At 47.2% G+C, this 22,188-nt stretch overlaps 1 protein-coding gene and 1 long non-coding RNA gene across 2 annotated transcripts in view; both read left to right on the forward strand.

Moving 5' to 3' along the window:
- The first annotated feature begins 14,312 nt into the window (after positions 1 to 14,312).
- Positions 14,313 to 16,987, forward strand: LOC135974113 (uncharacterized). The gene is made up of 3 exons (XR_010591264.1): positions 14,313 to 15,234; positions 15,312 to 15,399; positions 15,955 to 16,987. It is a non-coding gene; the product is annotated as an uncharacterized LOC135974113 (long non-coding RNA).
- A 905-nt stretch (positions 16,988 to 17,892) lies between these two features.
- Positions 17,893 to 22,188, forward strand: part of INHBB (inhibin subunit beta B) — a 15,501-nt gene continuing 11,205 nt past the window's right edge. The window contains exons 1-2 of the mRNA XM_065560496.1: positions 17,893 to 18,122; positions 19,455 to 21,152. Of these exons, the coding sequence (XP_065416568.1) occupies positions 20,750 to 21,152 (403 nt within the window). The 5' untranslated portion in view covers positions 17,893 to 18,122; positions 19,455 to 20,749. The remainder of the gene's footprint in view (positions 18,123 to 19,454; positions 21,153 to 22,188) is intronic.

Here is a 22,188-nt window from a genome sequence, read left to right on the forward strand (position 1 = left end):
GGATCGCAGATTCCCTGGGGAGAGGCCGGGCAGCACACTAACCACAGAGGCTACCACAGTTGTGACACCGCAGTAGTGGCCATACAGCAGCTCTGCTTTCTTCAGGGGTTGGTGTACTGAGGTGAGACTCACCGGTGCAGCACCTCCTGCTGGTCAGCCTGGGAATTAGCTCTTCACCAGCTTCAGAGCACCCTCAGCAGGCCAGTGTCCCACCTGCCGCTGGCCCTGTGTCCCTCCTGGACCCCAGGCAGTCCCCATGCTCTGGGTCTCCCCTCCCAAGGGAACCCCAACGCTTTATTCCCACCTTGCCTCAGTGGCTACTGCCAGTCATCATCCAGCCCCCTGCTCACTGGGGCAGACTGCAGTCTATAAACCACACATCATTGGCAAGGTGGGGGTTGGACCTGCTGCCTTTCCCTGCAGTCCAGTACCTGTCTTTAGGCCTTGAACAGGGCCTGCAGCCTGGTGAGTTGCCAGGCTGGAGCTCCCCAGCACCTATTGCCTTTCCCCAGCACTTCTCTATCTCTGGTACCTTGTTCCCAGGCAGCTAGGTCCTTCTCTCTCCACTGCTAGAGAGAGACTGACTTAACTCTGGCTCACAGCCCTTTCATAGGGCCAGCTGTGGCTTGATTGTGGCGTGGCTCCAGCTGTGGCTGCTTCTCCAATCAGTCTAGCCTTTTCTCTCAGGAGCGGGGTAACTGCCCCGCTACAGTTGGATTCTAGCCCCTGTGGATTTCACTAGCACACAGCCTATTGATATGAGCTTTGCTCAGAGTCCCATCTGGTCTGCAAAGTGGTTTTTTCCTAGTGGATTAAACAAATGTCTTCCTTAATTGAAGAAAAACATCTATTGACCTAGCAATATAGATGTGACAATGAGAATATGAGAGGCCTTGGGGAGGGAGTGAGAGGAGAACCTGCTATTAGTATTGCAGTGGTTTCCAGAGCCTTGTTTAGGATCAAGGCCCTGTTGCCCTAGGTACTGTCCAGACACGTGGTGTAATTCAAGAGTTTACAAGCTAAGACAAAAGGTGACTGTGTCCAATTTTGGATGCACACGTTAGGAAATATGTGGACAAATTGAACAGTCCAGAGGACAACAGCAAAAATGATAAAAGGTTTAGAAAACCTGACAGATGATGAGAGGTTAAAAGAAACTGGACACGTTTAGTCTTGATAAAAGAAGACTGAGGACCTGATCAGTCTTCAGATATGCTAAGACTATTATAAAGAGGATGGTGATCAATTATTCTCTATGTCCACTGAAGGTAGGACAAGAAGTAATATGTTGAATCTGCAGCAAGGGAGACTTGTGTTAGAAGTTTGTAACTGTAAGGACAGTTGAGCTCTGGAATAGGCTTCTAAGGGAGGTTGTGGAATCCTTGTCATTGAAAGTTTTTAAGAATAGGTTGGACAGACACCTGTCAGGGATGCTCTAGGTTTTCTTGGTCCTGCCACAGCACAGGGGGATGAACTTGATGACTTCTCAAGGTCCCTTCCAGCTCTGATTAAGTCAGTGTCAAACAATTGGAGGTAATGAAGGAGGATGGACAGTGGGAACAGGAACACGCAGCTACATAGACCAGCTGTGTATATGGTATGTGGGTCTGAGGCATTTAAAGTTCTAATCTGTACACAAAGTAGATAGCAGAAATCTCTACTATACATCTTCCTCCCTTCATCTGTAGGCATGTCTTCTGTAAGCTAGGCACAGCAGAGCAAAACCTTACAGAATCATAGAATATCAGGGTTGGAAGGGACCTCAGGAAATCATCTAAGCAGGACCAATCCCCAGACATATTTTTGCCCTAGATTCCCTAAGTGCCCCCCTCAAGGATTGAGCTCACAACCCTGGGTTTAGCAGGCCAATGCTCAAACCACTGAGCTATCCCTCCTCCCTAAACACCTCACATACCCTGTTGTATCTTCCTCTATCAGCACATTGTGCACATCTTATCCTGGCCCCAGCCTTCCTATTTGTACTGAATTCTCTCCCAACTTTAACATTGTATTCTGTTGTGTGATTATTTGTCCTGCATGCAAAGTGCTGTCTATTTCTGTGGTACTGTAGGAAACACTGTCTACAGTTCCTGAAAAGAGCTGGCTCCACCTTGTGGCCTCAAAGGTGAACTTGGATGTGAAAATACCATGGAGAGAGACTATTTGAAATTGCTCTTGTGAGCATGTCTATATAATCTGTTACCTGAATCATCCATAAAGAGCCATACACACGAGATTCTTTTTATTCTGGTTGTTCTGCTTTATGATGACTTTTATGCAGTAAAAGTCCTTGTTCTAATTTCAGTTTCCTTTTCCATACAAACACTAAACTGAATTCCTGCTGAAGTAGTTCAGTGTGCGACAGAATCTCCAGATTCTCATGCGGATAGTGGCTTTAGTAAGATTTCTACGGCATTAAACCAGTTTGTGGGGCAAAGTGGAGACTGGTGCTGCTAAACTGAGCACCGATGGATTTGCATGGCAGTGAAGAGGGAAGTCTGTTCAATAGGACTCTGCAATATTTCACAAACATTTGTTTCTAGGGGTAATTCAAGGTGCTGATTTTAATTCACCATATGAAACCATCATCCCCACCATTTAGGTTATCTTCCATTTAAAAACTATCAGGTACCATTCTTGTAGCAAAGAGAACAGCAAGGAAATGGCAGCTAATGGCCCTGAGACTTTTAACTCTAGAGGACTGGAGGCAGAATGTTGGGGTGAAATTGGGGCCATCTGCTCTGAGATTTGCTTTTGTTTGGCTAAAGCCAGTTTGGCTTTAAGAATCCACTGTATAGCTCATTCAGTGAATGGACTGTTCTTTGGGGGTTGAGAGTTCTGTTCTGGTGTAGGCAATTTTCATTCATGGGTTGCTTTTAATAGCTCATAAAAGCACTCACTACTGAAGGCTGTTTATTTAACAAATCAGTGTAAATACTGGTGTTTATTGGCCTATAAATTCTGGATGCACAGAAACTTGCATGTATTTGCGTGTACCCTCAACACAGTGGAAGATGGTGTGATAGACTAGATCTCTCTTTGGATAGGACCCAGATTTATTTACGCACACACAAAAAGACCCTGATGGTCTTTGCCTTAGTAACATAACTCAGTGACAATTAAAAAGAACAGGAGGACTTGTGGCACCTTAGAGACTAACAAGTTTATTTGAGCATAAGCTTTCGTGGGCTACAGTTCACTTCATCGGATGCATAGAATGGAACATATAGTAAGAAGATATATATACATACAGAGAACATGAAGAGGTGGAAGTTGCCATACCAATTCTAAGAGGCTACTTAATTAAGATTAGCTATTATCAGCAGGAGAAAAAAAACTTTTGTAGTGATAATCAAGATGGCCCATTTCAGACAGTTGACAAGAAGGTGAGAGGCTACTTAACATGGGGCAATAAGTACTCCTGTTCTTTTTGCAGATACAGACTAACACAGCGGCTACTCTGAAACCCGACAATTAAAGGTGATGCTAGTTCAGTTCCTGGAATGTGGTGCAGAGCTCTTTGGTATCCAAACCAAAAGTTAGACTTTTACTTATTTTTATTTCTTACACAGATTAAAGGGGAAGTTTCCCTCACTTCAATGCATGGAAGGTCCTCAAGCAGTGAGGATCTATTCATTAATCAATACCACATGTCACCTTGTAGAGTGCTGAGGCCAAAGAGGTGGGGATGGGATGTAAAATATTAAATCTCAATTTGACTTCTCCTTCTGTTAAGAGGCTATCTAGAGTCTAGAGGAACGATCCAAACTACTGTGGACCTCAAACATTTGGGACAAGCTCCCTCTGTCCAGGGGAAGTGTGTAAGCCACTGCTCATTGTTGTTTCCATCTGTGCTCCATCCATAGAGGATGTTAAGGTATGGTCCTTCCTACAAAGCCTGCCGCTTCTTTCAGCTCTGGAGGTCTCTGTTTCAATCCCTGGTGTCAGCAGTCGCAAAAGCACTTTGGGAATTTTGTGGTTTGTCCCAAAGAAGCAGCTGAGGATGAAGATTCCTGCTTTCCTTACTCCACATGAGTTGCATGCCAGTGGAATCAATGGGACTACTCTAGTGAGTAAGGAAGGCATGTTTGGTCCTGGGACTAGAAATGGAGGGACAGGCTTATACTGTAAACCGTTTCCACACTTGAAAGGGACTTCTGGCTGATCCTTGTGGAGGGATATTTGCATTTAAGGAACAAGGAGGACAGCTTACATTTAAATTTAAAATATTAGTTGTTTAAATGGTGCAAGCATTTTTGTGGAGTGGTAGTGAACACTTGAAAGCCCTTGCAGGTGATGCGTGAAGGACAACTACACGGGTTCAGAACCCTCTAAATCCATTGCATCCCAGATTTCATTTAAGCCATGGTGTAATATGTTGTCTTAGTTCTGCGACTCTAGCTATACTCTCACATTCTGCTTAGTGTCAAATAGCTTTGTTAGGACTTAGCCCCTCTTTCCTTTGTGACTTTGGCACTTCTGTCAGATTTGTGACTTGGACAGCCAATCTCTAATCAGACTGTAGGACAGTAGGGACAAAAATCACATGGAAAGACAAAGAGGATACCATTCACTTGTCAAGATGTAGTTGGCACCCTCAAATCCAGCCATCTGGGCTGCATGAGAGTGAAAGCTGAATACTTGATCAGACTGCCGGAGGAAGTTACCCAGCCATGCCTTATTAGTGACTTGGGGACATCTGAACTGTCTAGCCCCTCCTTGAGAGCTGCAACTTTCTGCTAGGCTCTATCTTCATCCATGTTTCCATTCTACAGAGGAGGATGTCTTCAGCGAGCAGGTGGGGAGGTAGGCTGCCTACTGAAGTCGTGGTGTGACTTCTTCAAACAGGAAAGGTCAGGAAAGCATGAGAGGAATCATGGATGGGACTACTGGCGAGAGATACAGGTCACATTTGCACTATTGCCAACATCAAAATTTCACAAGCATGAGTCAAGTTCCTAAGAGCAATTGGCTTAAAAACATGAAGATGTTAGAGTTCTTTTGCTTTTCCTTCTGATTTCTAAGCTTTTTGGGTACATCTCCTTCATGTTTCTAAACTTTTGTCTGCAACCATGAGGGCTAGAAACTTTTTAAAGTGAAAGTGGAGCTTCTCTTGCAGTCTCTTTATTCCAGCATAAAATTTATTTATAAATAAAACCACCAAATATCATGGGAGTTGGTAACATTGCGTTTGGAGAGATGGGAGGGGGAGAAGGGAGGAAACCCAGAATGCTCTGGCCCCATTTTCTCTGGGTAGATGTCCTTGCCCTTGGAGTCCTGAGGGTTAAAAACATTGAAGTGAGGTCCTGCATTGGCAGTCCTGATGGCTGCCTTAGCAATTTGCCAGGAGCCCAAGGAGTGCACTTTATTTCTTGACAAATGTGCACATTTTTAATCAAATGCACTTCACTGATGTTTGCACCCATCGCTCCCAGGAGCAGCAAACAGAAGTAGCTCAGTGCTTGAGTGCACCAGCTTCTGCATGCCACAGTTTATCAGCGCTCCTCTCCCCCCGTGGTTACAGCAAGAGAGTAGCAGGGGATTGTGTTTAGCCCTTCAGCTGCACCTTGTGTTGGCCTCTGATTAAATCAAAGTCTTGGCTTTTCCTTATAAAGTGAAAACCTGTAACAAGTCAGTGCTGTAGGGCCTACTTCTGGCTGTTGCCTGGGAGGTGAAGGTGGGGTTAGCTGCTATCGACTCTTCTCTACCTCTAGTTAAATGGATATTCTAAAGTTAACATATGTTAACTTCCAAGTGATCACTGGAAGCAGGTTTAATGTCCAGAGCTAAATTCCGCTGCTGTGATGAGCTTTCAAAAGATTTTACACCTGGTTTAATAAGGTTTTTTTATGTTCTTCATCTTGTCACCTGTAACCTACCTTCGTACTTATCATGATGCCAACCCGCCTCTGAGCAGGCACGGAAAAGGCTGTGGCTTCGAGATCAAGTTCACACTTGTAGCTGAGACGTGTCTTGCCTTGTTGTTCCTTGTCTCTGGATTAGGCAGAACAAGAGCTGAGTAAAAATTACATTTCACGTTTTTTACATGAGCTTTCAAAGTGGGGTTGGTTACACAGAGCTGGGTGGGGTGAATGTTGATGCAACACCAAGTTAGAACTTTGTCATGGTGACTTTTTGGGGGCAGGGAGAGGAAATAGCTTTTATCAGGCCAAAATATAGTAAAGCCAAGTGTATTGAATTAGGTTTGAAGTGTTCCAACTACCAGTAAATAAGCAGTACTGGGGGAAATACTTTCTTTGAACACGTAGCATGACTCTGTAGCAAGAATCTCTGTGGAATCAGTCCACCTGCCTTGATATAAAAATCAGAGTGGGCTTGGAGCCTTCTCCTCACCCTTGTAAAACGAATGGGGGAAGGCTCTCGCCCTGTCTAGGCCCACTTCCAACTACACACCTTCCTATAGCCCCTCCCCATTGCACAAAGTGCTAACCGAAGTAGAACTAATGAGAGATACTCACTCCCTTATTTCATCTCTAGACTCTTTTTGTTTTCTATTTAGATCACAAGCTCCCTTCGGCAGAGATCTTGATGTTTATGCTTGGCTGTAAAGGGCCTAGTGCACTATTGGTAATATCAATTTTTGGGGGGAGAAGATTTTGGGTGCCCAGTTTGAGACCCCTCTCACGTCTCGAAATTAAAGACCTTTCTAGCTGTCTCAAGTTAGGCACTGAAAATCAGTAGTCACTTTTGAAAATCTTGACCATAACTTACCTAAGCAAGGCAATCCCAAAATGGGGGTTGCCCTGGTGCCATTAATATCCCCAGCTATAGACCATGGAGGGCAGACTATGTTGAGCCGTGATCCCTTTTACTTATAGTTTCTGGAAGTTAAAAGTTCATAGTGAGAACAGAATTATCTGCACGGCTGGATTACGGTCCAGCAATGGCCTTTTCTTAATGCAAAGGGCAGAATTCCATCCTGACCAGTGCCGGCAATTAATTTATGCTCTGAAGCATGCAATTGGATTCCTCCTTATCATTATTCTACGTTAGATAGCTACAGTCATTGTTGGCGGTTGAAATTATCCTGCTCCCCCCCACCCCTTTAATATATTTCTTCCTCCATTGTGGGAAATGCCTCCATCAAAGCCCCTCTAACTCTGGTTTCCTTTGCAGGCTAAATAACTCCAATTTGTGATCGGATGCCATGTGTAAATACACCATACATTTAATCATGTTTGCCCTTCTTGTGCCCTTTAACAGCCACTGAATGTGAGGGACAAATTCAGCCCTGGTGCATTCACTGTAGATAAGGGAGTTACATCGGCTGAATTTTACCCCAAGGTTCAATCCTGCAAGGTGCCAAGTGCCTCCAACACCCCATCACTTCTTAGTGGGAGTTTTGACCTATTCAACCCTGGCACATACTTGCCACCTGAGCACCCATAGGCAGGTACAAATTAATGCTGATGGTGGTATAAATGATTACATTTAATGCAGAGCTATTTAGACACCAGAGGAGTTCTGTCTGCTGTTATGCAAAATAACTGTGGCTGTAGTTTGTTAGAGAACTTGTTTTGAAACCAGAAAAAGAGCCTTAGCCTTTGGCGCTAGAGATTTTTTTTAAAGCATATTTAATTCTTGGCATATGGACATTCAGCATCAACTAGAAACAATGATTCTTACAATTCAGAGCTTAAGAAGTGCAAATAGTTTTGAAGGGGAAGAAAGACTCCTGTTACCCCAAGTTCATTCCTGATCAGTACCCATAAGAGAGTTTATCCTGGAATGAGTGTGTAAAAGGGGGATCCACCTTGACACACATTTGACAGGGAGAACAGTACATAATCATCTAGACTTCCACCAGGCTAGTCTGGAGGGAGGCGTGACCTCAAGTCACACTCATCTGCTATGGAGCATCTTACCTTCCTGAAGATGAAGGTAATACATGTATTGCACCACTTCTTCAGACGCTATTGGACAATATATTCTCCCATGTCTGCCTCACCACTTGCACTCTTCAGTGTCTGTATCGGGGTGAGATCAGTAGTACCATGGGAAATGCGCTATGCGGAGGGGTAATTTAAATGCAGAGGATCCCTTTGGAAATACAGTATGAACCAACTTGTGCTTGCCTTATTCTCACTGTTTATGTCAATAGGTGAGTCCATGTGCCTAGGATTAGGCTCTGCATTGGTAAAGGTTTGTCAGAACATCTCGTCGCTCCTGAGTTAGCAGGGAGAAGAAGCATGGTCGAGTGGTTAAAAGCCCAGGACTTGGTCTGCTCTTGGACTCTGCTACAGCTTTGTGCTGTGAGAGTGGGCATGTCTCTTCACCTTAGTTTCCTCCTCTGTAAAGTGGGGAGGATAATACACCCATGCCTCACTGGGAAACAGAGCTGGGATGCTGAAGTCATCATTGATGATTTTAAAGCTCCTCTGACAGTCACAGCTGGAATGTGCTATAGTTGTGCAAAGTGCCATCTAAGACTAATTCTTTACACAGCCATAGCACCTCTCATCCTGAAGGACCAGACCTCCATGAACTCTAGACCATGGACTATATCCCAGTTCCCTGCCCAAGGCTGCCATAAATGAGGCCTATTTGGAGAAGCCCAGCTGTGTAATAACAGCTGCTGGCCTTGTGTTCCCCTACAGGGGAAATACGGGCCTGGCTAACGGTATTATGGGGAACCAGTGGCCACAATCCTGCATTTACTCCACCTCAGTGCCTTTGCTACTGCCAGAGGGACTGTGCATTTTGAAGAGTGCATTATTTCACCCAGCACCCAAATCCAGTCTCTGCTGGGTGCAATATGTGTAGCACTCACTGCAGAAGGGGTACTTGCACTAGTTATTGTAGAGAGGGGAAGTGAGGAGTCATGTAACTAATTGGATCTGAGATGGGATACCCATGTTGGAATCTGGCCAAGAAAACAAAGCTCACACCTTTATTGTTACAAATAAACAAATCATTATATCCCTGGGATCTCTTAACGACCAGAAATGGTGAGGATTTGTCATACATAATGTCCAAAAGCTTGACTGCACCTGGTTACAGTATGGGATCATTTTTATATGCCATTTTCATTTTCAGCTGGAAATTACTGACATGACCAGCTCCGCTTTCCCTCTCTCTTCCTCCCTCCCTGAGGTCTGACCATCTGGAAATCCTCCACCACCTCTTTCTCATGTGTGAATTTCCACCTAGGGCTGAAAGTATCACTGTACTAAAGTTGATGCATTAACACATTGAGGCAGAGAGGAGTCAGGGATTATATCAAATTCATGGACCCACTCCACAGTCCTTGTATGTTTTAATCATCTTTATCTGCTTGTCCACACACCCTTCCCTCCCCGATGGTTACTGAAAAAGAATCGGTATGATTTAAGAAAAGAAAAGAAAAGAAAAACATACCACATCCAACTGAGAAAGCCAGAGGAATAATAAGGATATTAAAAAAAAATTGTTAGCTAGTAAACTAAAAACAGTCCCAATCCTTCTCTGCCTGATGTAAACATAGGATCTGCTCCTGTCACCTTTTTACTCATGGGAGTATATGCAATATAGCTTTTTTTAAGAATACGCATTAATGTTTTTGACCATTGTTGCAGAATATAAGAACGTTCTTTTTTGTGGAAAAGAAACCAAACAAAAAAAATGTGCATTGTGTTGATTTGCTTTTTGGGCAAACAATTTAACTTACACTAACAATAGAAAATGCAACTTACATGGACGCCAGCCAGCTGCCCAGCCTCCTCCTAACCAAACACTGAGGTCTAGTATGTTTAAGCATAATTTTCTCATGGCTTGGCTACTTTAATCATTTAAAGTCTTCCAGCCCTTTGGCCTTTGAAGGGAGCAAAACCCATCTGAAGTCACCCAAAAATGTCAAACTTGCCCTTTATAGTTCTCATGTGGCCCCCTCCCAAAGGCAATCACACTCATCTTCACCCTAGAGGCAACCAAACTACTGCAATGCACGTTTTTTTGCGGCCCTGATCCTGCCAGTACTTAAATAACGTTAGCCATGTATGTAAGTGTTGGCCAATCAGGGTCTTGGTTTGTTTTCATATACAACAGTATAGTGCTATAGTATTTCACAGTAATGGTCCTAAATACTACAATTTACCCTTTAAAATACTATAGTAATGATCTAAACCACTGCAAGAATGCTATTTTAAGATTTTGACCATTACTCTGAAATATTGCAGGGAGTTTTGGGGTTCTTCCTAGATTAATTAACCAATCCAGTACTGAGTAGATAAAAGCCAGGTAAATAACAGAACAAGAAGAACCAGCTGTCACTTGGAGATTGCAAAATTCATACAATTTTTACAACATGTTTTTGAGGACCTTTTCAGTTAAAGGGACAGCCAAGGGTGGGGCATGTATGATAACTTAGGTTTTTGGTACTAAGGAACACATGGCAGATTTCAGCACTCATCATAGACAGTCCGCAACTTGGTCTTTAATCCCACTGTGTATTCTAGTTAATCCCTCATAAGGCTGGAGCAAAAAGGGGCAAATAGTTCTGGTGTATAAATCATATACCTAGTACAGGGCAAAAGGCATTTCAAAACACTATTAATAAACTATTTGACATGATTTAGTGGTATGGGAAGGTTAGTGATGGGTGGTGGTAGAAAAACGTGCTTGTAGCTAATCTGGCTGTAGAAAATAGGAAGGGTGAGGTAGGTTAAACATATTTGCTAGAAATTTTAGAGGACAAAACCGGGTCAGACAAGTGTCTATTAAATCATATGTGCCAGATCCTTAGCTAGTATAAATTGGCAGAACTGCATTAACTGCAATAGAGCTATGCTGCTTTGCACTAGCAGAGGACATGACTCCTATGTCTCTGTAATTTGTACCCATTTAAAGTGACGGATTTGGGCACTACTGTATTCAAATAACCCAAACTAACCAAAGGCCATCTGGTAGGCTCTCTCTACCTATACTCCTGTCTCCAATAATGAACACATTACTAAAATATATTGTGTTAGATCTGTTGCCTTATGGTACTCAAAAGCCTTTGCCAAAAAATGTTGTTTAAGTACCTGATGTGTAGAATAGTTTTGACCTGATGTAAAACAAATGAACAAAATAGGGAAATGTAAAGGTGAAAAAGAGCATGAACTGTGTGAGGGATGCATGACATTACATTAGTTAGTTGGGGAAGAAGAGAGTAAAATTTGTGTGTGAACAATAATTAAGACTATTTAGCTCTTATGTAGTGCATTTCATCTGTAGATTTCAAAATGCTTTACCAAGGATGTCAATATCATTTAAAGTGGGGTGAAATTTAGTGGAAACTTTTTTTCATCAAAAAATAAAAATGCAGGTTGAGCAAAAATTTCAAATTTGTCCAATTGTTTCAGTCAAGAAAAACCTGGAAAACAAATTAAACGCTTTTGAAAGGAAACATTTTGATTTCTCTTCAAAAAGACTTTGTACTTCAAAATGCACTTCTCTTTTATTTAAAAAATAAAATTTAAAAAATACTGTAAAAAAATTCAGAACTGAAACAAAAGATTTTGTTTTGGATTCAGCTACATGTGTTGTCTGAACCAATATATTTATTTTGGTGCAATGAAAAATTTGAAAAACTTGTGTTTTGGGTTGACCTGAAATGACCCCTCCTCCCAATTTTATAGAGCAGCCAACGAACTGGCAAATCAGCTAGTCACACACTTTGGTATCACCCCCGTTCTATGGATGGGGAAACTGAGGCACAGAGAGGAGGAATGCAGCAGTGGCTACAGGTCGTCTGGCCACACAATACATACACGCAGCAGCAGTGCAGAATCCCCCACCAAAACACTTCCTCAACCTTTGCCTGGAGATAGAAATTTGGAGACTGAACTGTCCTCTCTCCTCTATGGTTCGTTCAGTCCTTTCTGCGGAGACTAGGTGCCAGTTTTTGACAGCTGTCCATCAGGACTTACCAACACATTTCACATAAGCCTTTGCAGAGATGGTAGCAATTGTTAGTTTCTTCTGAGGTGGGCTAGCTTTAAAATTAAAGGAGAGAAGTGCCGTATCCTGCTCCCACTTCCCAGAATCATCCATTTCGTTCAGGACAATTAATGTTAACACTGAACCATCAGCCCTACTGTTGAATTTCCTGACTTGTTAGCTGTGTCATAGCCTCAGTGTGGCTAAAGTATCGTGGGGTTGCATTTTTAATAATCCCCCTCAGCAAGTAGTGTTTAAATTACACAAGGTCAAGTTTAGCTTGTGTGCTTAGCTCTTAAATGCAGATTATCCCTCTTCACTTCCCCTGGAAGCATTTCCCGTGAACCTGAATTAATACAACCGCCATGTTCTTTGACAGTGTATTTAGAAAGTCCAGCACAAGCAAGCTCTTCTTCTAACACACAGCATGCACAGCTTCTCACGCCATCTGAGTCATCTCTCCTCCTTGACCTACTTGAGGCCTGGTGCTGCAGTTTGGGGGCAGGGGGGGGGAAATCAGATTGAAAATTGATTGTGTCTTTGGCCCATATTCCAAATGTGATACGTGGCCCATCCACAAAACCAGGCAAGGGTGTGGGAATGGCTGCTTTTTTGAGTGCCACAAATGGCAGCTGTCCAGAGGCATTCACAAGGGTAACAATCCCAGTCATTTAGGGATCCTAACAGATCAATGAGTCCAATCTCCCTGTCAAGGCAGAATGTAGGGCTCACTGCTGCCCTGCTTACTTAGTCCAAACACCTATTTACTTTACGGAGAGGTTTTTTTTTCTGAGCAATAACGGCGGGATCAAGCGGTCTATAGCAAACACGGGAGCTGGGATTCTAGCCTAATTGGGAGCACTTGCCAAAGTAAAGTGATGGTATTTTTACCTTCTCAAAACTCAGTAATGCCCAGAATGAAGTGTTTCCCCTTGGCTCTTCTTCCACATCAGTCAGTCTCATTACACCTGCTTGTTCTTAGCTGCAGGAAAGACATTCCCCTTTTTATCTCTTGGGTTTCTGTTACTTCAAAGATGAGCAACAGAAAGTGTAAGAAGAAGAACAGGAGTACTTGTGGCACCTTAGAGACTAACAAATTTATTAGAGCATAAGCTTTCGTGGACTACAGCCCACTTCTTCGGATGCATGTCCGAAGTGTAAGATGTTCGGGATGTGATGCCTCCTTTTGGAAGGAAGGAAGGAATGTCTGTGTTAATGCTGTCCAGTGTTCTGTCAGGAGTCCCCTGAGAGCTGCACTGTCACGCTTAGGCACATGAGCTTTTATTATCTGTTTGTCATTCAGTTCTCTCTCTCTCTCTCTCTCTCTGACAAATCAGAAATTTCCCAGGTCAACGAGGGTGGCATTTTCAGAAGTGCCTCAATGATTTTCAATGTGGCTCATGCTCCTAAATCATTCAGATGCTTTAGTTTAGAAAATCCCACCAGTGTTGCTTTTTAAAGGGCTGTGTGTAGTTGGGGATCAGAAGGCTGATGGCTAAGTATACAATTTAATGTGAGGAGAGAGAAAGGCAGGAATCAAGTTGCCCTTCTCTCCTAGGTACCATGTAACACCACCAGCCCCTCCGCCATCTCAGTTTCTCAAACTGTACAGCAAGATCATCATAACCATCTTGGTTAAATGCTTTAAGCGCCGCTCTACACTAGAAGCTTTTGCCAGTATAATAATGTCAGTTAGGAGCATAACTTCTTTTTTGTGACATTTCTATACTTGTAAAATCCCTAATGTAGATGCAGTTATACCAGCAAAAAGGTACTTTTGTCAACATAGATTATTTCATTCAGAAAAAAATGATACCTGCAAGAACACCTTTTTGTGCCAGGGTATAGCTATATTGGAAAACCTTTCCCAGTGTAAACAAGGCCTGCAATATGAAGCATTATCCATTCTTAACCTCCGTGCCTCAGTTTACCCATCTGTACAATGAGCTAAACACCTACTTCAAAGGGAGTTAGGAGAGTCAATTAATGAATATTAGTGCTTTGAGAGCCTTGGCATGAAAGGTACGCTAAGACTACATGGAGCAGATTCTCACTTGCTGTAAATTGTCACAGCTCCACAATTTTAGCTATGACAATTTCACACAGCCTGAGGATCTCCCCTGTGATAGTATCTGTTCTCTGAACCTTCTACTGATTCAGAAAGGTGAAAAATTGCCCTCAATCTGCCTTTATATATATATATATATATATAAATAATTTTTTTTCCAAATACAATGAATAGACCAAAGTACTGGATTCATAATCCTACACAAAGGAAGTAAAGAAGGTTAGGATAAAGTGTGGGGAGATGAAGTGACATCTCTCTCTTAAGGAGCTACATTAATCATGGACCTCTAAAAAGTCATCCCAAATTGCTTTCAGTTGTTTGGGCATTCCCCTTCTGTGGAATGCCAGGTGTTCACTAACTGCAAGGTCAACCATAGCACTGAGCCAGCCATCAATGTTTGGTGGGTATTGACTTTTCCATTTTTGCAGGATTCATCTTTTAAGTGACTAAAGTTGCACATTGGAACCACGCTGCCCTGTTACCAGGTAACTTCCAGTTATCAGGAATATAACCAGGAATGAAACTTAAGGAGGAGGGCTCCAGATTTGCATTCAGTATCAAATTGCTGCTTTAACCCACCTAATATTAGTATTGATACCTGGGCACTTAATCAGCCTTTATAAATGTGATTTTTATGTTTGCCACTGCCTGAGGAAAATGTCCATAAACTGATTCATATGCAGGCTATCAAAATACATCAATAGTAGCTTACTGCCATAGAGACAGATCTTCAGCAGATGTAAATCAACATGGCTCTATTGACATTAATATTGATTTATACCCACTGAAGAGCCAGTCCGTAATCATCAGCAATATATAGGAGCTAAGATCCAGCTGTGATCTTGAAATCCCCACAAAAAGTGTCCTTTCATAGGATAACACATTTTACCCTCTCCAGGTAGGTTTCCCTCATTAGATACAAATTTCCCCATCAGGAACAAATCTTTTTCTTTTCCTTTTCCGTTAATGTTTTCTTGCATTTCAATTTGAATTTAATGTATGGGAAAGCATGACTCTGAATGAGCTGGATTCAAGCCAGTTGGAGAAGGTGTGTGTGAAAATTCATCCTTGTTCAGATTAGCTCAGAACAAATAGCATATAAGGAGAGAGAGAGAGAAAACTCAGCAGTGTGAAAAAACCATCCTGATGATCGTTCAGCTTCTGTGCATATGCAACAAGTTTATGCCCAAGGGAAAGTGCTGAAAACTGAGAAGACTTGAAATTAACAGAGCTTTATGAATCAATCAGTAGGTATTGCTCTCTGAGTGGGATTAGGAGTCTAATGACACTTTTCTTTCTATAACCCCGATTGCTTCCCCTGCAGGGTTTTCTTCAATCATGTGACTGACTGCATCCGTGATTCAATTACATTCTTATCTAGAAAGAAACCCAGAGGATATGGATTGTTCAAGGTCCTGTATTCAAGATTATTTATTGTTCAACATATTTTAAATGATTATATTGTTTATTAACATATAGAAAGTAATTCCCAGATAATATGGACCTTTTCAATATTAAAATAATAAGCAAAATATCCTCAACTGATAAAACAAGCAAACAACAAACTCCATCACACACCACCAAGGTGAGAGAGAGAGATTACCTGGTTAAAAATAATACCTTTGAATGTCATTAATTATTTCCACTGCCATTATTTCCTTTTTTGCATTTCATTTCCACTTAGGCCAATGACAATAGTAAGTTTTCAAACTGTGAGGGATTGTGATTGCAACCTTCAACTATGGCAAATGTGAAATGGAGCCTTCTAAAAATGTTTACACATTTTACATTTGAAAATGATCTCTGTGAACCAGCCATTACTGCTGGGTCTGTTGTTTTCTCCTTAGCTCCACCGTAATTAATTTGACAGGAGAAGGACTAAGCTTATTGCATTCATGTTCTCTTATTAGCTTACAGGATGTTAAAGTGATTGGATTTTTAACATTATTTCTTTTTTTACATTCTAGGTTTTCCATTAAAAAACTGATGGGGTAGGGAGGAGACACCTGATTTGGATCTCACAGCAGTTTTACACTGGTGTAATTCCAATTCTGTTGATGGATTTACTCCTAGTTTTCAATCCTCTGAGTGAAATCAGACTATATTAACATTAAATACATGATGAACAAAGTGGTCAGGGTTGCAATATGAGTCTGAATTATAGAATCAAGTCCCTCTTGCTTTCTGCTTGTTGTTCTATACCATAAATTATGTGTTTACAACAAAAATATCCTAAATTCTAAAAAATTGTTATTTTAGTACAGTAGCATATGGACCCACCAACCAGCCCCAATTATGGCACTATTGTGCATTGTACATAGTAAACAGTTCCTGCCTGGAATACTCAAGACATACACAGGAAGTTTTGTTATTCCCCTTTTACAAATAGGAAACTGAGGCACAAAAAGTTTAAGTGACTTGCCCAAGGTCCCACAAGAAACCTGTGACAGAGTCATGAACTTAGCTCTCCTGTGTCCCAGTGCTGTGCTTGAATCTAGGGCTGGCTGACAAACAAGAATTCCACTTTGTGAACTACAGACATTTCCAAATGTTTTTCAGACAAAGCAAGACTCTAGACTAGGCAGTAGCCCAGTGATTAAGGCATTCATGTTAGAGAACTGGGTTCAAATTCCTGCTCCAAATCTGGGACTTTCTCTGGCCTACTTGATATATAATTATTTATTCAAAGCTGAACAATTCCAACAGAAGAGATTGAGAGAGAGACTATCTCAGACAGAATGGTTAGGGCATTTGCCTGGAATGTGGGAGACTTAAGTGCTCTGAATTAATCAGGGAGCAGGGACTTGAATCTAGATCTCCCACAATTCAGGTGAGTGCCAAAACCACTGGGATGGGATGAGTCTCTCTCTGACCAGAAATTCCACTGTAGATGTGAAAGACATGCTGGCTGAAAATGTTGTCAAATGGATTTCAAAATTTCAGTTTCAATTAAATGGCATTTTGAAAAAAGTTGACTTGAAAAATTCCTGATCAGCTCTTTCTTTAATGACAAGACTACCCTTCCTCCTTATAGCTTAAAACATTAATAGTCTGTAGTAGGTCAGTATTTTGTCAGTCCAAGTATTTAAAAAAATGTGGACTAAAACATTAACATTTGTATTTGTAATATGAACATCAAAGGAGATTATCAAGTTGTTGATTTTGTTAATACTTAAGAACATGTTGAGCAAAATATTCCCAAATCCCCCAGAAACAGACTATAGAATTAAAACAAATGGTTTGCAGTCATTAACTAGATTAGAACCTGCTGCAGGGGTTAGCCGTCCATGCAGTAATATGTAACAGCACTCTGAGAGCCCCAACATCCATCCCCTGGCAATGAGTATGGTGTTCAGATGTGATCTAATATGTTTGTGTCAACTGAGCAAACTCAGTGCTGGGCAGAGATTAGCCCACATTGTAACAGGGAGGGCAACTACACTTGACCCAATTACCTCATGACACATACCTGGCATTTCTTGTATCACTGGCAAAATGACAACAAAGCTTCTTTGGTGAAGAAAAAATCTGCTCTGGGGTGTGCTGCTACTTCCCAGCCTTTAAATGTTAGATGGCTTCTTCCCCACTATGGGACAGGCTTGCAAGAGGCTCCCTCCTGTACAGCCCCCAGGGGTCTCAAATTGATCACCCACATTGAGAGACCACGTCTGGACATGGGGGGAGGGGGAGCCTCCCCTCGCCTCCTCTGTATTTCAGTTTCTTCATCTAGAAAAATAATTGTTTTGAGCCCTTTAGATGAACAGCGCTAATTGGCCGAGTGAAGGATGAGCTACGAGCAAGACACTAATTAACTGAAATGTCACACTTACTGGGTGCTATTATTATTTATCATCATCACCCTCTGTCCCCTTGATGCAACCTGAGACACCGTCACCAAGCTGCTCAGCAGAGCGCGGCCCTGGGCCAGCTGGCCCGTTTCCAGCCGCGAGCGACAGGCGGCGCCCTTTCCCCAGCGTTCCCACGCCGGAGGCTGCACCTACCCCTACACTGGAGGTGCCTGTGCCCAGCAGCGCTGCTTTTACCTGCTCCGCCAGCCTTCACCCCGCCCTGGCACGGCGTGAAACCCACCCGGCAGCAGCCAGCGGGGGGGAAGCACCGGCCCTGTCCACCCCAGGTGAGCCCTTGGCGGATGCGCTAGGATCGCACCGCCCAAGGTCAGCAGTGTGGTGTGGCGCGCGCGGGTGCGGTGTGTGACTGCTGGGGGGGGTGTGTGCTACCCAGGTGTGGAGCCGTGCTGTGGGGCGGGGTGCTGGGTGGGAGCGTAGCTCTGGTGTGCACTCAGGGTGTATGTTGTGTTGTTTTTCCTGTGGGGTTGTGTGGGAGAGTACATGCCGTGCGCCTGTTTGTGTGGAGCGCGGGGGGGGGGGGGGGCGTTGTGTGGTTGTGAGTGTGTGCAGCGTGCCGGCCTTTGTACGTGCCGGGGGAGCTTATGTCGGTGGGGGTGGCGGGCAGTGTGTGCGGTGTGTCATTCGCACGGGCTTTGGGCAGGCGAGCGAGGGCTGGGTTTGTTTCGCTGTGTGGACGCGGCAGGTGGTTAATAGTCGTGTGCGTGCGCTCGGCTTGGGGCCGGGTCCCGTGGAGCGCCTGTTGCTGTGTGATATGTTGGTTGGTGGGTCCCCTTTGCTGAGCCAGAGGAGAGACCCTTTGCGTCTAGTCTCCTCCCAGCCGCCCGGTGCACCCCCCTCGCCCCCAGCTAGCGGGACCCGAGTTTGTGTCAGGTGCTGAGAGTTGGCGGGGAGTCTCTGTGCATTGCAGCCAGAGCGGTCCCCGTCCTGCCCTCCAGGGCACCGGGTGGAGACCTAAGCCGGGGGGTTCCCCGAGGAGACTCGCTCCGTACGAGCGCGTCCCTAGAGCGCAGGGCGAGGGGAGGCGGGCGGCTGCCGCAGGCAGCGCAGGGCTCTCTCCGAGGCGCTGCGGGGGACCAGATTGCCGTTATCCCCCCGAGCTCCCGCCGGAGCCTCAGCTCGATTGCCCGCCACGGGGTCCCCCTGATCGCCGGCCACAGCCCCTGGAGCGCTGCCTGTGTGACACCCCCCACAGTGCTGCAGGGTCCCCGCGTGTCCGGCTCTTCTCCGTGTGTGTGTGTGTGTGGGGGGGGGGGGAGATAATTGCAGCAAACTGGCCATGGGGGGACATTGCTTTAAAGGCATATGAAAGGGGGGGGGGTGTTAAGAACCGGCATAGCGAATATTTCCACATCAGGAAGTGGCTGCACTAGCCTAGGGGGCCGGAGGCTTAATCTGCTCACGAGCGCGGAGCCTATGGCGTCCCTGGTGTACGTTGAAAAGTCCCCACGTGGTTTTCACTCCTGTATAAAAGTTTCAGTAGAAAGTGGCACAATGTCGTGATTTTTCAGGGGGGGGGGGGTGAGCAGGCGGAGACCAGCGGCAGATAAGTGAGGAGCGAGCCGCTTCCCCCCAGCAAGCCTTTCCCCCACCCCCCGCAGGCTGCGGCTCGGAGCCGGACCCACAGGCGCGTTAAAAGCCCTCCAGCCCCCGGGCCAGGCAGAGCGCGACGCACGCGGAGCCGGAGCGCAACCCGCTGCGGGGGAGCCGCGCTGACCATGAAGACGCGGGAGAGGCGGCCGGACAGGCGAGCCGAGGCGCTGCTCTGAGCCGGTGGATTTGCTCGTTTTGTGCCCCGGGGGCCCGAGGGAAGCGCAGCCCGGCAGGACGCTAGAGCCGAGCCGGGACCGACAGCAGGGCGGGAAGGGAAGGGGTGGCATGTGTGGATCTGGTTTCCCACTCCCGTGAGCTGGCTGCAGGGGAGCTGCCCAGCGAGAGGACCGAGCGGAGCCGCCCTGCACCCAGCGCCCGTGGCGTGGCTTTGCCGGGCGCGGTGCGGGGCACCAGCCTGGTTTCCTTCCCGCCGGGTATCAGTTGGATTGCACGTAACCCGGCCGGGTCCCTCTCCCCGCTCAGCCCCGATGACGCCAGACTGAGAGCTCGCCCCCGGCTCGGCGGGACCTGGAGAACTGAGAGCCTCCGCCAAGGGACAGGCAGCCGCGCGGCTCGGCTCGCCCTGGGGATGTGCGCTGGGGAGTGAGCCGGCCGCAGGACTTGCTCCGCCTGCCCTGTGCTTGGAGCTCCGTCTGCTCCCCCGCCCCACGGGGGCGGCTGCTGTCCCCTACAGCCTCCCTCCCTCCTCCTCGACCGGTGCCCCCTGCAACCTGCCTGCTGCTTCTACCCCTAACCGGGCTCCCCGGCACCTCCTGTCCCCAGCTGGGCTCCCCTGGCACCTCCTGGTCCCAGCCTGCTGACCCCTAACCGGGCTCCCCTGGCACCTCCTGTCCCCAGCTGGGCTCCCCTGGCACCTCCTGTCTCCAGCCTGCTGACCCCTAACCGGGCTCCCCCGGCACCTCCTGTCCCCAGCCTGCTCCGGCCAGACCGGGCTCCCCTGGCACCTCCTGTCCCCAGCTGGGCTCCCCTGGCCCCTCCTGTCCCCAGCCTGCTCCGCCCAGACCGGGCTCGCCCTGCATCCCCTCTCCTCAGCCTGCTGCCCCTACTTTAGACCTTAGTGCCCCGCCTCTACGCTCCGCTGCCCCCCAAGTTGGCTCCCGCCCCCCTAGTGGCGCTGCTACCCCTCCCCCCAGCTTGGCTGCCCCCGCCCCCCTGCCCCGGGCGCTGCTGCCGGGGAGCGACCTGAGCGGAGCTGCCGGCGGCCGGGACTGAGCTGGGCTCCCTGCAGCGGATCGGGACGGCCCCCAGCTCTGCCCCCCCGCGACAGCGCCCGCTGCCCGCCATGGACGGGGCGGCTTGGAGCGGGGTCCTGGCCGCGTTGGTGGCTTGCTGGTTGGCGGTGGGCGCCGGGAGTTCCCCGACGCCGCCGCCACCACCCGCGGGGGGCGCCCCCCAGGACACCTGCACGTCCTGCGGTTTCCGGCGGCCAGAGGAGCCGGGCAAGGTGGACGGGGATTTCCTGGAGGCGGTGAAGCGGCACATCCTGAGCCGGCTGCAGCTGCGGGACCGGCCCAACATCACCCACGCCGTGCCCAAGGCGGCCATGGTCACGGCGCTGCGCAAGCTGCATGCCGGCAGGGTGCGGGAGGACGGCCGGGTGGAGATCCCCAGCCTGGACGGGCAGGCGAGCGGCGGTCCCCCGCTGCAGGAGCAAGTGTCCGAGATCATCAGCTTCGCCGAGACAGGTGGGCACCGCGTTCCCCCGACCCCTCCGCCTCACCCACCCGGCCGTTGGTCCGTCCCAGGCACCCCGTGCCCCCGAGTTATACCCTTCCACCCATCTGTCCTGTGCCTGCCACCCCGTCCCCCCGGACATCCATCTCAGCCAACCCCTTGCATTACCCCCTTCCACCCATCCGCCCGGTGCCATCCACCCCGTCCCCCGGCCATCCATCTCAGCCAACCCCTTGCATTACCCCCTTCCACCCATCCGCCCTGTGCCAGCCACCCCATCCCCCGGCCATCCATCTCAGCCACCCCGTCCTTCCAGCCATCCGTCCCAGCCAAGCTGCCACATTACCCCCTTCCACCCATCCTCCCTGTGCCAGCCACCACGTCCCCTCAGCCATCCGACCCAGCTACCCCTCTGTGTTACCCCTTCCACCAATATGCCCTGTGCCAGCTACCCCATCCCCCTGGCCATCTGTCCCAGCCCCTATGTGTCACCCCCTTCCACCTGTCCACCCTGTGCCAGCCACCTCATCCCACCCCCCGCAACCACTCCTCTGCATCACCTCCTTCCATTCGTCGGCCACCCAGTCCCACCCCCGGCCATTCATCCCAGCCACCTCTCTGCATCACCCCCTTCCATCCGTCCGCCCCATGCCAACCGCCCCATCCCATCCCGGACATCTGTCCCAGCCATCCCGTCCCCCCAGCCATCCGTCCCAGCCCCTCTGCATCACTGCCCTCCAACTGTCCACCCTGTGCCAGCCACCCCATCCCCCTGGCCATCTGTCCCAGCCACCTCTCCATATCACCCCCTTCCATTTGTCTGCTCCATGTCAACCACCCCATGGCCATCCGTCCCAGCCACCCCTCCACGTTACCCACTTCCATCCACTCTCCCCATCCCAGCTACCCCTCCGTGTCAACCCCCTTCCATCCGTCCACCTTGTCCCAGTCACCCCATCCCACCCCCCTTCTATTCATCTTCCCCATGCCAGTCACCCCTCTGCCTCACCCCCTTCCACACATCTTCTCCATCCCAGCCACCCCTCT

The sequence above is a fragment of the Chrysemys picta genome, chromosome 11, assembly GCF_011386835.1.
Source record: "Chrysemys picta bellii isolate R12L10 chromosome 11, ASM1138683v2, whole genome shotgun sequence".
Lineage (NCBI taxonomy): Eukaryota > Metazoa > Chordata > Testudines > Emydidae > Chrysemys > Chrysemys picta.